Raw genomic sequence first — 14,400 nt, 5'->3', positions numbered from 1 at the left:
TTAACTCCATCTCAAGGAAAACCAGGAAATTACCAATGATTTTGGTAAAAAGTCGGGTGATGAGACCAGAGATGAAACTAACTCGGTCAAGTTATCTTTCCTTCATAAAGCCAAGTTGAAAGCATATGCTTCCCTCCAAGTGGATTCTTGGCTCTATAATGAAGTAACTGTGCTAAAGAAGAAAATGGGCAAAATGTAGAAAGAATTGGAAGAAGAAAGAGTTAAGAGAACCCAACTGGAAAATCAAGTTGGGATATACTTGAGAAACTTAAAGAGTAGAAATGGAACTTCGACAATTGGTCAAAGATAGTGGGCAAAAAATGGAGATGGTTACTTCCAACTTATGTGCGTTGGCTGCTGGTTTAGGGAAAAAGAGTAATGAGGAGATCATGTCTCTTGATGTTGTGGCAACCAAGATTCCTGGTGGACCGAGCAAAAGAATGAGACAAAGTATGAAGAAGGTGGTTGTTGAGGCTCCTGGTTCTGCCGTGGAAGACATCCTTCAGAGTACAATAGAGGCTCGCAAGGAATTAGCTAAGGTCATTAAAGAGCTAATTTAGTTGCAGGTTTGTTTGCAAGTGTTTGTTCTCTACTTGGATTGTTGGTTTTGGTTTCCTGTTTTTTTTTTTTCGTTTCCAACTTTTTTTAGTTTTAACTCTAGGTGTCAAGTCCTTGTAAAACCTGATCTTTTGATGCTTTGATGTGAACTTTAGGTTTCAGGTCCTTGTAAAACTTAGTGATCCTTTTCGTATATCTTTTTTTTTGTAAGGGGTTTCAGGTCCTTTCAAAACTTGTTTTTGCATTAATCTAAAACAAAGTTTTAAACTATTCTCCATACAAAATGACATCTCTACAAAAACACATATTCATATAACACAATGTGTTCTCATTAAATTCTTTGTAAATTTACACCACTATAAAGACATATAACAAATCTACATAACAAAATATGTTTCATTACATTTTTAGTATTTTTGCATCATTATGAATTTATACAATGAATATTAGTAAAAATCAACTTAACACAAATTTTTATTTAAAAAAAAAAGTATATTAACATGTCATAATAATTGCATTCTATATTAATTGTATCCATCCTATCGAATAATTGTCAACTTTGAAATTAAGAAATTAAAATTTAAACTATGAAGAAAAATTTCACAAATACAATTTAGTCTAACCAAAAAAATAAATTAGTAAAATAATCTCAGGAAATTTAAATTGTAAAATCACATATTAATGACTTCCGCACAAACCGAAAACGTGCGCACAGGATGACGTAGAACCACGGAGGAAAAGTATGAAGCTTGCAATTTTCTTCCCTATAAGAAAAAGAGCGTCAAATTTAGTTTCTCTGCAACGATCCTGGTCTTCCCCATACTCCCATATTCTCTTTGCCAAAAAAATACCACCAACCGTAACCAGGATAGTTTGTGCGTACTATTAGAGCAAACTATTAATTTAATTTTGTGATTGATTTCAATCAATCAGAAAAACAGATTGCAGGGTCAGATCAAAAATATTTTTCAATAATGGCAGACGGCCATCAGTTTAACAATATTTTACTTGGTGGGAGAGGTGGCATGGTAAAGATTGTCTTTTGCAATCTTTGTTCTATAAAATCTGGACAATTTAATGAGTTCCCTTTACTTTCTCTGTTAATTTAGATGGTGAATGTTTCAGAAGCCTTTCAATTTTTGTATTTCTCTCGTTTGAAATTTCCATGTGGCTAGAAATTGCGTTCATTGTAATTAAGATCGAAAAGTTATTTAGGGTTTTATTCAGTACAACGACTTCTGATTTACTATTGCTACAAAGACTCTTATAAAGCCTGACGAACTTATTTTTAAATCTAAACTCAGAAACAATACTGCAAATACAGTTTGATAGATAATATAAACCAGGCCTAAATGAATTTTAAGCTATCTTATTTGTTATTATCTTGTACGGGTGGTCTGTGGCAGAATCCAGGCCAGCTGAGGATTCATTCAGGAGGCATAATATGGAGAAAGCAGGGTGGAGGGAAGGTTGTAGAAGTGGGAAAACCCGACATTGGCAGCTTGAGTTGGACCAGGATTCCTAAGGGTTACCAGTTGGCTGTCAAATCGAAAGCTGGATTGAATGTCAAGTTTAATGGCTTTCGTGAACAGGTGCCATTACCGCCAACTCATTATCTTCGGTGTGTGTATTAGAAGTATCTTCTGTGTGGGTGTATGTAAGAAGACCGCGGCCACTGCTTACTCTTGAAATTACATGAATACTGGTTTTGTTTGACTACTTCTGTATCTTATCTTTATTTTATACAGGATAATGCAAACCTAATTACACGGCTGGTATGTGGACTTACAATAGTTCTTCCAGTCTACTAAAAACTATAAAGCATTACGTGTTCGATTTCACGTTGTGAACAGTAAAAATTCTTCAAGATGGCAAAATTAACAAAAGAAGAAACCAGAGGAACAGACATTTGTAAATATTAAATTGCATTATAAAGGAGAGAAGAACGAGACACAAAAAATGATAAATTTTAGTTTGCGATTTCCTTCATTTACCCCTACAAATTTACTTTTCCTCTTTCAAATCGCCATTGAGTGTGGCAAATGTTTTTGACTCATGATGAATGGTGGTGGCTTCTGCCGCATTTGACATCTTTTTAAATACCTTTCTGAATCCTCTCTTCACCTTAGTATTTTCGTTGGTACAACATTCATGTACAATATCAGGCTCGATGTGTAGGCAACAATGCGCGAGGGAGTGTCGAGCTTATCTCATATTCATTGAGTAATGGGTCGAATGCGCTCTTGTAAAACTGCAAAGTGGGGTCTATCTTTTGTAGAATTACCTTTATTTGTCTCAGCATGCTATCGATTATCTCATGCTCTTTCCAAGGCTTGAACATTAGAGCCCACATCATCGATCACTGTCAAAATTAGAGATAGGGAGACAATACATCTGGCATCAACAACAGAAGTGTCGCTTTTTATCACTTCCTTCACTTTTGTTCCCTCTTGCACTTGGGCTTGGGTTATTGATTTAACCCATGTCATGAACTTTAGTTTCGAAGGTTCTTGCAGCTTAATCATCCTCTCCAAGAGAAGAAATGTGAGGCATATCTGATCTCAACAGTTTTGAGAAATTCCTTTGTCGAGAAGGTCCAAAACAGTGCATGTGAGGTGTAGGGATTGTAGATAAACATTAACACACCTTTCACATTGAGTGCAATCTATATGATTCAGTCCTTTTTCCCTCTGTCCTTCAGATCATTGTTCCATAGTGTGCACACAGAAAGGGGGCAAAAATTATGTTTGAAAGATTCAACCAACTTACTTGCTAGTTTACACCTATAGGTTGTATGTATCAAGACTTGCACTACATTCTCACCGCCAGCTTCTTCTATAATGCCTTTTGGGAGATGAAACTTAAACTTTGTGTCCTTGTGGTTCCGTTGCCTTCAGTAATCAACAACCATAAGGAAGAGGGCCCTTTACACATGTCACCTGGATATTGGTGAATGGATGATGTCTAATGTTTACCCACTCATCTCTGATATTATTATATATGCTTGAGATTGATGCTACCTTTCTTTCTATGATAAGAATGTTTATCTTGGAATAGTTCTTGTCCAAGATAGAGGATCTCACCTCCATCTCCCCTATTGGTGCATATGAAGACCTTGCTTTTTCCAGTTTATTAGATAAATTTGATTGAGCAACATGGAATGGAATGACATTGCTAAAGGAAAATTTGCCAATAGCATCATCTATCTTGTCTTTGTTTTCCTTGTTGAACAACTCTATCAGTGTTGGTAGTTTGGAGTGAATTTTGCATCCTACCTTTGTTCTTGTGATCTATCACATTTGACGAAGAGAAACTTGTTTGTTGAAGTGTCAACAACCCTCATTATTATGGTAATGGACTGTCATGCTTATCACTGCCACAATACAATCGTTGTGTCTTTGCTCATTGTTATAATGTCAAAATACAACATAGATTGACGCCTTTGCTAAGAATGTTAAGGAGATGTGCATTCACTCTAGTAAAGTGGCCATATAATTCAAGGTCACAAAAATGACATTTCCAGGGTCCCCTTTGAATCACTAGATTTGTGTGAGTGTATCTTTGAAGCAAATTGTCTTTAGGGTCTTCTTATCTAAGGGACCCTTATAAAATTCTTCTAACAACTTGGGAAGGCAATTGAAATGGGTAACACTCCTATTCAAACTACTCACTTAGCCTTTCTGATTTATATTCGTACTATGAATTTGAACTTTTAGATTGTCAACCTCCTCATTGTCACCTGTGCTATGAGAGCTCAAAGTAATAATACAAGAAATAAAATTTATTGTTTAGGGTTATTACATAAACTGAAAGCAAGGGCTCAAGTTACAACGATTTCCTTTTGGTCACATGAAAGCACACAAGCAGATATTACACAAAACTTGCAATCCATGTTCCTTCAATCTCGTGTTGCTTAGTTTGATAAATGCTTGGTCCTATTGTTAACTTAAAATAAAAAATCTTTGATATCAAATCTATTGTGTTCCTGCAAAAATTTTTGAAAAAAATGAAAACAAATGAAATCTAAAATCTCAAATCTGAGCTTACCTGCTTTATCAATCTAAACAGGATGGACCAGTTTCTTGGCATGGATTTGAGATGGCATAGCCACCTGAATTGTATGCTCAAACTTGGATCATTTCCTCTTTCCTTTCAGGTAGATCTTCAAAAGGTTTTAGCCACTTTTATCTTGCCATGCAGAATTTGTCTGTGGTAATGCCAACTCAAAACAGTAGTCCAAATATTCATTTTCGACAGTGAACTTCCTTTCTTCCTTGAGTGAGAATTCCTGATGTTTTAGCTCTACTTTGGGTGGAAATCTTGCTGATTTCTGCCTTATAATATTTTTGCCTAAGCTGTCAATGGTCCCTTTGTTGGCCGACAGTGAAAGTTGATGGCAGTGACCTTTAAAAGGTCCCTTTTGCTTTTAGAGAAGGATTTTTATACCTTTAGGCTTTGGCAGTGGCAGAGGCATGTGTTAAGTACGCTTAGGTTCAAATCTGTTATATTTTCCCCTGGGAGCTGTTGTTCACTCTGTTTATACTGATACTACCTTTAAATATCTGCACAAACCCCTTTTAATTGTCACCTAAGAGAGCTCTACTATGGATTATTTCATTCTTTTCTTCAATTCACTTTTGAGTTTTTCCTGCCGCTACCTGCACAGGAAGATTATTGATGATTTGTGAAACAAAAGACAAGTCTAGTATCTGAGTACATGAATAGTTTAGTCTTATAAATCAACCCAGATTGGCCTTTTTTAGGCTAAACACAAAGGTTGGTTAAGATTTTGGATTTCACATGTTTTATTTTTAGAAAATTCAAACAGGATTGCAACATGTAGCTCTATGTAAGGACCATGGGACAAACTTGGGCCATAGGACTTTGAAAGCTTTGGTAAAAATCTTGGCCAGTGTCTCATTGCAGGCAATAGTTTCAGAATTTGTTCCAGCTTGAAAAAAATGTTAAAGATTTTAGAGATTTTAGTGATCAGTGCTCATCCTTGGATTATGACTAAGAAGTAAATGGCACAATTGTGATGGCCAAGCCATCAAGAAACTCATCCAACGACACCTTTTTGGAATTTGGCCACACCAAAACTCCATCTGTGTATCTTTAGTTACCAGAAAGCAGAAGTGAAAAAGTTTTAAAGTGTGGAAGGAATGGTTATTTCCAGATGAGGCGGATAGTCCTTTGTCCCTCCCTCTAGGTGTACATACTCCATAGCCAGGGTTGATGCATAGGACTTGGATAGACATTGAATACTGTACCCGTCATGCCCAAAAAACCTTGATTTCCCAACCATACTTGATGCTATGTGATTTGATTTTTTAAAATTTGACATAAATCTTCCCTATATTTAATTTAAAAAAGCTTCATTCTTGCAAGTTTTTTTTTATAAAATTGGTTTAAACAAAACCTACACCAAATGAGAATGACAAATGAAATGTTTTTCTGTTTCAAGGATCCATTTTTTTGGGTTATCTTCCAATTCAACTCTTTTTGCATATTGTAAATGTGTAAATCAACTTATAATTATTCATATAGCAATTATGTGTCTATTGCTTTTGAAGCAATGAAGATCTCCTTTAATTTGTGTTAAATATGTGAATTTGTTTAACAAATGTTGTATCCAGCCATATCCGTAATGAGGGTCTTAAAAAATGGCCGTATTCATATCCGTATCTGATACTGTATCCATATGCGATATCATATCTGCAGTTTAATGATAAACTTAATAAGCAATTCATTGCCGCTGTTTGCAGGAGAAAAAGGATGCTTTTTTTTCATTATTTTTGCATGTCCGTTAAAAGAGTTTTCAGCACCACTTGTAAAGGTTTTTGGAACATCTGCTTTCCTTCAGCAGGTTTAGTGGATTGAGATTTGCATACCAAAACCCTGGCGCACACAGGCAAATTTGTAAGATGAAGCGAAAGCTGTTTTTTAAATCTCCAGTCATTATCACAAAAGAATTGCCATAATATCTAACATAGGGTTCCAGTGAGATCTGCAAAAAGATTGAAGTTTTTTTGAGGTTGAGGGTTAAAAATTTAGAATGTGACATATTACCATGACATGGCATCAGTGGATTTATCATGGTCAATGTCTTAGCTTCAGTTTCTCAAGTGGTAGAGGAAATGTATTCATTAGTTTTGTGCTTCGGAGGCTTTAACGACTTTCGGACAGTTTCCAGATAAAGTTTACCCTTTTAAAAAAAAATGACAAAATTTCAAGTCGAAAGTTGCTATAGTTTTAAAAAATCACCAAGTGTCAAAAGATTTTATCTTTCAAAAACAGTAGCATTTGGCAGTTGTTATCATCACTAGTGGCTTTTCTGGGAGATAGAGATGAGCCTATTATTAGGCCTCTATTTTTATTAATTATTTAGCGATTAGTTTGGTTTAAAATGTTTATTTCCTCTTTTTTCCATATCAGCTATAAAGCAGTAAGTTTTGTGAATATTTCGTTATTTTTCAATTCCTACAGGCTACTCTTGAAAACTTATGAAATAAGGTTATTTAATCACATAAATTGTTAATAAGGGTTAATGTTAGGCTTATGTTGCAAAAATTTTCACTCAAACTTTGAAGTCAAGATACCATGTTTTTGTGCAAGTGAATGAACTTGAATCAGTGTAATCTTGTGCTGTAGAATCCTATGACGAGGTTATTGATCCCTTGTATTTGTTAGCCGACTGTATGGTCCCGGCAGTGTTTCTGTAGCCGACAGAATGATTGTCGTCAGTGTTTTGTATTTTGTAGCCGACGGGTAAATAGTTTGTAGTGGACATAATGTTTGTGGCCGACGGACTCCTCTAGGAAGGTTCGGCGGATAGTATTTATATCCCATCTGGGATCATTGTAATTGATAATGGATCTTATCTTATCAAGCATAATGTAATGTCTGGCATATGTGAATAATCTAAGGAATTCTGCTGTTCGTGTTCCATTGTCTGTATGCGTTGATTTCTTTACCCGTACAGTAAACATTTGGTGCGGCCTTCTCCCCAGATTTCTTCTCGGCGTTTGTTCTTGCTACGGACTCGGGCAATATTTCTCTCCGCCCGTAGTACTCTACGATTCCATAGTGGTTGATATTGTTGGTGCAGATAGTTCCGCAAATCCATAGACGAGGTTGGGGGCAGGGTTGTGGGTGTTGGCGTCAATACTCCAGTATCGGGCTGTTGGGAGTGGATCTATGCAGAGGCGACATACGAATCCTTACCGTAAGGATTTTTCTATTCGCAGTAGACGCTTGTCTTCTTCGGAGTTTTCTTGTCCTGCGGATGGTTTTATGCAAGTTTTTCTTAGTTCTCTCGCGGAGGTGGTTGAGTTCAGCGTGAAGGACAAATTCAACTCGGAGGAATTAATATCATTCTCTTGGCAGGGATTGGCAGGATAGGGAAGAGGCACAGCAGCGGGCGAGTAACCAAAAAAAAAAAAAGATGACAGATTCAAGTTGTTCGAAATGAGTAATAGATGATGGAGGTAACAAGCAGGAAGAGTCTGCTCAAGAAGTGCAAATCAGCGTTGAGGAAGTTGGGGACTCGTTAGGTCAACTTCAACCTAACAAAGGCCATAAGAGGGAACCTGCCATGGTTAATGGTAAGGATTATTCTAGCATCCTGTTTGGTGAGTTGGAGGTTATTATTGAAAAAGATTATGGTGATCCTAAGACTGAAAATGAGACTCTCAATGAGAATGAATTATGTGAAGACATTGACGTGATAGTTGATGAGACAATACATCTGGAGAGGAAAATTCTGAAAATGGTACAGCTGAAAGTGAAAATGAATTTAGTATTCAAGAACTACAACAAGATGATGTTACTATAGGAGCTGATTTAAAGGACCAATCAGACATTTCATTTCTAGATGATGATTTTGGAGCATATAATTTGGAGGATAAGCTGAAAGTACCAAATGGTATGATTGTTGCAGCCTTAGTACATTTTGATAACACCCATAAGAACATTGACAAAATCATGGGGGATGTTAAAAGTATTGAAAAGGAGAGGGAGCCAATAGTGCATTCCTTTACACTCTTTAGAAGACATTGGAAAAAATGAAATTAGACTACTTGAAACTGCTAAAAGACAGGGATATTTTTACATCCCAAATTTTTGATCTTTTAAAATAATCTTAGAGCTGTTGTAATGGTTTGTTAAAAACTCTCAGATGTCATGATCTTGTGATATGGAAGTTATGGTTAATCAATTTGATTCATGTGAAAATGATTTATTAGTTGTTTATTGTTATTACAACTAAAAATGAATGCTTATATTTTAAGATAAATGTTAGTGGTGGTTAGCTGTTGTGACAATTATTAGTTATTGTGTTTTCTTGATATTTTGATTTAAAATGCAAGAGCATGTTATTATTGTGGAAATATGCATTTTGGTTGCAGGAGTAGATGGAGTCGGGAAGCATTGCTAAACGGGATTTAAGTAATGGGGCACCAATTTAGTCCATCGTTAGACCATTAGGTTTGGGTTCTAACTATTGGTGAAGGATTTAATGGCTAGGCAACAAGGTATACCTTCGACAATCATGAGCTAATTAGTTGATTCCTAAAACAAGAGAAACATTAAACATTTAATAACATAAGAGAAACTATTACCTTATTTTATTTTGAGACCATGGAGCGGTCGTCAGATGTAACTATCTATCTATATATATATTGAAACCATGTTATTTTTGCTAACATCTATGATTTGTACTTACATGTATATATATTATATACATATATGCGTACATGCACGATCATTATATTGATGAAAGGAAATTATATGTGCTCTCATAATTACACACGCATATATATGTGTGTGTGTGTGTGTGTACGTACAATTATAGGTAATGTCAATAGCATATATATATATATATATATATATGTGTGTGTGTGTGTGTGTGTGTGTGTACGTACAATTATAGGTAATGTCAATAGCGTGATGTTAGTGTATATATATATATATATATATATAAACTTGAGAATATGTCAATATACAAATTTAAGCCTATGTCAATGCTTCTCTTCACCAAATGTCGAGGCTTGCACAACATATCGACAATTATTTCGATGCATGTATGAATTCTTACTATTTTGCTTGTACATACTGTACGTGTTACTTTGAAATGCATAATCGTATATATGGTTTATTATTAAGTTTCTTTCAAGTGTAATTATGGAAGTTATATTAGTTTCTTTCTTACAAATTTGATATAGGCATTGCTTAATTTCTGATTACTTATTCTTGTATAATAAATTCAATTGCTAGTTTCCTTTCTATATGAAGTAATGGATTACAACTACCTTATGCCATTTTGTTGTGAAAGTCAGTTATAATCTTAGAATGTCTTCTAGTTTCAGCTTAGTAAAATGGTATATTACATATGGTATTAGAGCGCTGGGTTCAACTCTGAACCTTGGGCTCATCACTTAACAAAATTAGGAAATTGAAAATACAAAATTAAATGTAGCAGGATGTATATGTGGAAGACTGTCCACAAGGAAACTCGACATCCCTTATTCTTTTATCTAATAAAGAATATGCCGAAGCATAATTATTCCTATTGCTCCATAGCCTGGGATGAGGAAACCCAAGCAATGTAACAAATGAAGGAGAGGGTCAGATGGACTTCTGCTAGGAAGGCAATACTAAGGGACAAACTTATCAAGGCATGGGATGCTCGACAAATTGATCCTCTCATGATCTTTAGTAAAACTTGGATAGTGTGGGATAAGCACAAGATTGGAACTGAGCAAAATACCCAGGAATAGAGTATCTGAAAATTCAAAATTAGTATTCCTGCTTATATTATCCTCAAAGGATGAGATTTTTGTAAATAAAATTTGTTACCGATGTAACTAGCAAATTGATAAACTCAATAAAATGAGCAATTAATAAATATCTTATTTGTCATTGTACTTTTCTTTGAACAAGCATATATACGTCTAAGTGCGAGCATGATATTGATTTAAGAAATTTATTTACATTACAGGGACTTTTAAAATAGGAAACATGAACAACAATGAGAACACCTTAGATAGTGAAGTGACCAATGAGGTCAACGCACAGATTCCCTCGGATTTGTTGCTTCAAGTTTTGCATGACATGCGAATGAAGCTGGAAAACATGGAAAAGAAAATGAATGATTTGGCAGCCTAGATAGGGCGAGGTCAAGAGAAGATACAATCCTCGCTTTTACCTAGAACTGAACTTGAAAATTCTGGCCACAACAAAAAAAGTGCTCAAGTCTCACCCATACAAATTGAGAAAGAAAGGAAACTAGAAATAGTTATTGACTTGTCCTTAGATATAAAAAAGATCAAACCACCTAGCTTCTTGGGCTTTGAATCTAGAGAGGATGCAGAAGCCTAGTTAACTGAGATGGAACAATACTTTGAAATCATGAGTTTTTCCGAAATTTCCAAAGCAGTTTGGGGAATATACCACCCTTTAGGTGAAGCAACTACTTGTTGGGGAAACACTAAGATAGAACTCAACATTAAGACAACTGAGGTTACATGGGACAAGTTCGTCTCCATCTTTAAGAACTGATGCTTACACTAGACTTTCTGCGATTAGAAACTGTTAGACTTTTAGAACCTTAAACAAGGGGATATGTTTGTACACAAGTATTGGGAGAAGTTCACTCGATTGCTGAAGTATGTACCTCCATATCAGCAAGACAAGGACCTGAAAGTTAGGAGGCTCATTATGGGATTGAACAATAGGATCGGGGAAGTAGTGGATGTTCTTGCTCCTCAAACTATAGAGGAAGCCCTCGAGAGAGCTGTCCGTTAGGAACACAAAGTGAAAAGGGATGACTCTATCAGAGATAACAAGAGGAAAACTAGCTGGAACACAGAAGGATCAGATTGAGGATCCCACAAAAAGCATTTTAAAAACTTCAAGCCCGATGAACCAGAGCCTAGAGGAAATGGTGGTAAAGAATTCAAGGGTAACTCCAATTTAAACGGGGTAGTAAAGGAAATGAAAAGAAGGGACCACTATCAGGATGTTTTGCTTGTGGCGGGGATCATTATGCCAACAAGTGACCTAACAAGCCAAAAACCAATCAGTCACCTCGACCCCCATTATTGCCACAGTAGGCCATCTACTAGTAGAGGATTCATTCAGCACTGGATAATCAACAAGCAGAACAACAATTGGGTTTGATAGAAACTCCGAGTAAGATCTACGGAAACCCTATTTCTATATTAATTGGTACAGGGGCAACAAAATGTTTTATATCCCCAAAGCTATTAAGTAGATTTCCTAGAAGAACTGGTTTTATGGAAAACCCATGGAATGTTGAGTATGCAAACCAATCAAGGGCTAGGGTAGAGCAGTGCTTGTTTGAGGCCCAGGTTGAATTTCCAATTTTTTTTCTATAGAAGTGAATTTGTATGTAGCACCTCTTGGGTCCTATGACATCATCATGGTATAAATTGGTTTAGTGAACATAAGGCAAAGGTCGATTGTCTTGCCAAGACAATAAAATGTTTAGATGACCGAGGCAATCTTGTGACCATCAAAGGAATTATGCATGAGATCAAATCTCGCCAGATATTGGCCATGCAACTTAAAAGATGCAGAAGGAAGGGGTGTGAAATTTTTGCGTTAAGATAGAAGACTTGAGAGAACCTATAGATACTACTTATAGAGATGACTACATCTTAGAAGATGGAGAAATTAGAGAAAAACTGAGAGAACCCTTTGAGAAGAAATATCCATATCTTAAGTGTCAAGATGTGTTTCCAGAAGAACTCCCTAGATTACTTCCATCTAGAGTACTTGATTTCACCATAGATTTGGTACCTGGGGCAGAGCCTATATCAAGAGCACCTTATCGAATCACCACTACTGAGTTAATGGAGTTACAAGTGTAGCTGCAAGATTTATTAGATAAGAAACTTATTCGACATAGTGTCACACCTGGGGAGCTCCAGTGTTGTTTGTCAGGAAGAAGGATGGGTCCATGAGGTTGTGTATAGATTATAGGACGCTCAACAAAGTTGCCATCAAGAATAGGTATTCGCTTCCCATAATTGATGATTTATTTGATCAGATGAGAGACGCAACTATATTCTCCAAGATCGATTTAAGATCTAGCTATCATCAGCTTCGTATCAAGGATGAAGAGATCCATAAAATTGCTTTTAGAACTTGATATGACCATTACAAATTCATTGTACTTCCCTTTGGGCTAAGCAACGCCCCGGTAGCTTTCAGAACCTTATGAATAGCATTTTTTAGGATTGCTTGGATAAATTTGTAATAGTCTTTATTGATGACATCCTCATATACTTGGATTGCTTGGATTGCTTGGATAAAGCTTGCAAATGGGGTTGCAAGCTTTGGGTTTAACTGTGGAGGAAACTCCGTAGTTAAGCGCGCTCAGGCTGGAGTAGTACTGGGATGGGTGACCTCCCGGGAAGTCCCGGTGCTTCACCCCTGTGAGCATCACCTAGATCCAATGAGTGCTAAGTGTTCCATTTATTCTCATGAGAGATGGATTCATGTTGAATCACTACTCATGAAACATGGGTCATCGAGTTTGACTCAAAATCACACAGTTAAATCCTGATATTCACATCACAATCCTCATATACTCTCAAAACAAGGAAGAACATCAAAAAGTAGAGATTGCAAGAGCACAAATTGTATGGAAAACTATCCAAGTGCTCTTTTTACCAAAAGGAAATTTAGTAATTGGGACACATTATATCAGCTCAAGGAATAGCTGTAGACCCCACTAAGATCAAGGCAATCAAAGATTGGCCTGTACCTAGTAACGTGTCAGAGGTCAGAAGCTTTATGGGCCTGTACCTAGCTTGATGACATCCTCATATACTTGGTTTGCTAGGATTGCTTGGATAAAGCTTGCAAATGGGGTTGCAAGCTTTGGGTTTAACTGTGGAGGAAACTCCGTAGTTAAGCGCGCTCAGGCTGGAGTAGTACTGGGATGGGTGACCTCCCGGGAAGTCCCGGTGCTTCACCCCTGTGAGCATCACCTAGATCCAATGAGTGCTAAGTGTTCCATTTATTCTCATGAGAGATGGATTCATGTTGAATCACTACTCATGAAACATGGGTCATCGAGTTTGACTCAAAATCACACAGTTAAATCCTGATATTCACATCACAATCCTCATATACTCTCAAAACAAGGAAGAACATCAAAAAGTAGAGATTGCAAGAGCACAAATTGTATGGAAAACTATCCAAGTGCTCTTTTTACCAAAAGGAAATTTAGTAATTGGGACACATTATATCAGCTCAAGGAATAGCTGTAGACCCCACTAAGATCAAGGCAATCAAAGATTGGCCTGTACCTAGTAACGTGTCAGAGGTCAGAAGCTTTATGGGCCTAGCCGATTTTTATAAAAAAATTATTAGAGATTTTTCGAAAATAGCATATCCCATCACTTCACTCCAAAGGAAAGGAAAGAAGTTTACATGGGCTGAAAAATTTCAAACGATTTTTGAATATCTAAAGGAAAAATTAACAAGTGCACCGATACTCAAAGTACTTGATCCACAAGGCCATTTCATAGTTATAACATATGCATTTGGGGAGGGGTTAGGAGGTGTACTGATGTAGGAAGATCAAGTTATTGCCTACGAATCCAAGAAGCTGAAAAATTATGAGCAAAATTATGCCCCGCATGATCTAGAATTAGTAGCCATCGTTTATGCCCTTCAAATGTGGAGGCACTATTTGATAGGAAGACCATTTGAACTCAAGTCAGATCACCATGGCCTGAAATATATATTTACCTAGCCTAACCTCAACTCCTGACAAAGAAGATGGCTAGAATTTTTGGCAGATTATGATTT

At 36.4% G+C, this 14,400-nt stretch overlaps 1 protein-coding gene across 3 annotated transcripts in view; it reads left to right on the top strand.

Annotated features, from left to right (window-relative positions):
* The first annotated feature begins 1,264 nt into the window (after positions 1 to 1,264).
* Positions 1,265 to 14,400, top strand: part of LOC149530314 (FACT complex subunit SSRP1-like) — a 259,070-nt gene continuing 245,934 nt past the window's right edge. For 2 of the 3 annotated variants that reach the window (XM_089808476.1, XM_089808475.1), the window contains exons 1-2: positions 1,265 to 1,586; positions 1,965 to 2,150. In XM_089808476.1, the coding sequence (XP_089664602.1) occupies positions 1,533 to 1,586; positions 1,965 to 2,150 (240 nt within the window). In that variant the 5' untranslated portion in view covers positions 1,265 to 1,532. Of the gene's footprint in view, positions 1,671 to 1,964; positions 2,151 to 14,400 lie in introns of all 3 variants that reach the window. The other variant, XM_089808477.1, reaches the window with a different exon arrangement.

Source organism: Cupressus sempervirens, chromosome 11 (genome assembly GCF_028749045.1).
Source record: "Cupressus sempervirens isolate cs-2001-9-10 chromosome 11, ASM2874904v1, whole genome shotgun sequence".
Lineage (NCBI taxonomy): Eukaryota > Viridiplantae > Streptophyta > Pinopsida > Cupressales > Cupressaceae > Cupressus > Cupressus sempervirens.
The sequence above is the reverse complement of the archived record's forward strand: the minus strand, read 5'-3'. Positions and strand labels throughout refer to the sequence as shown.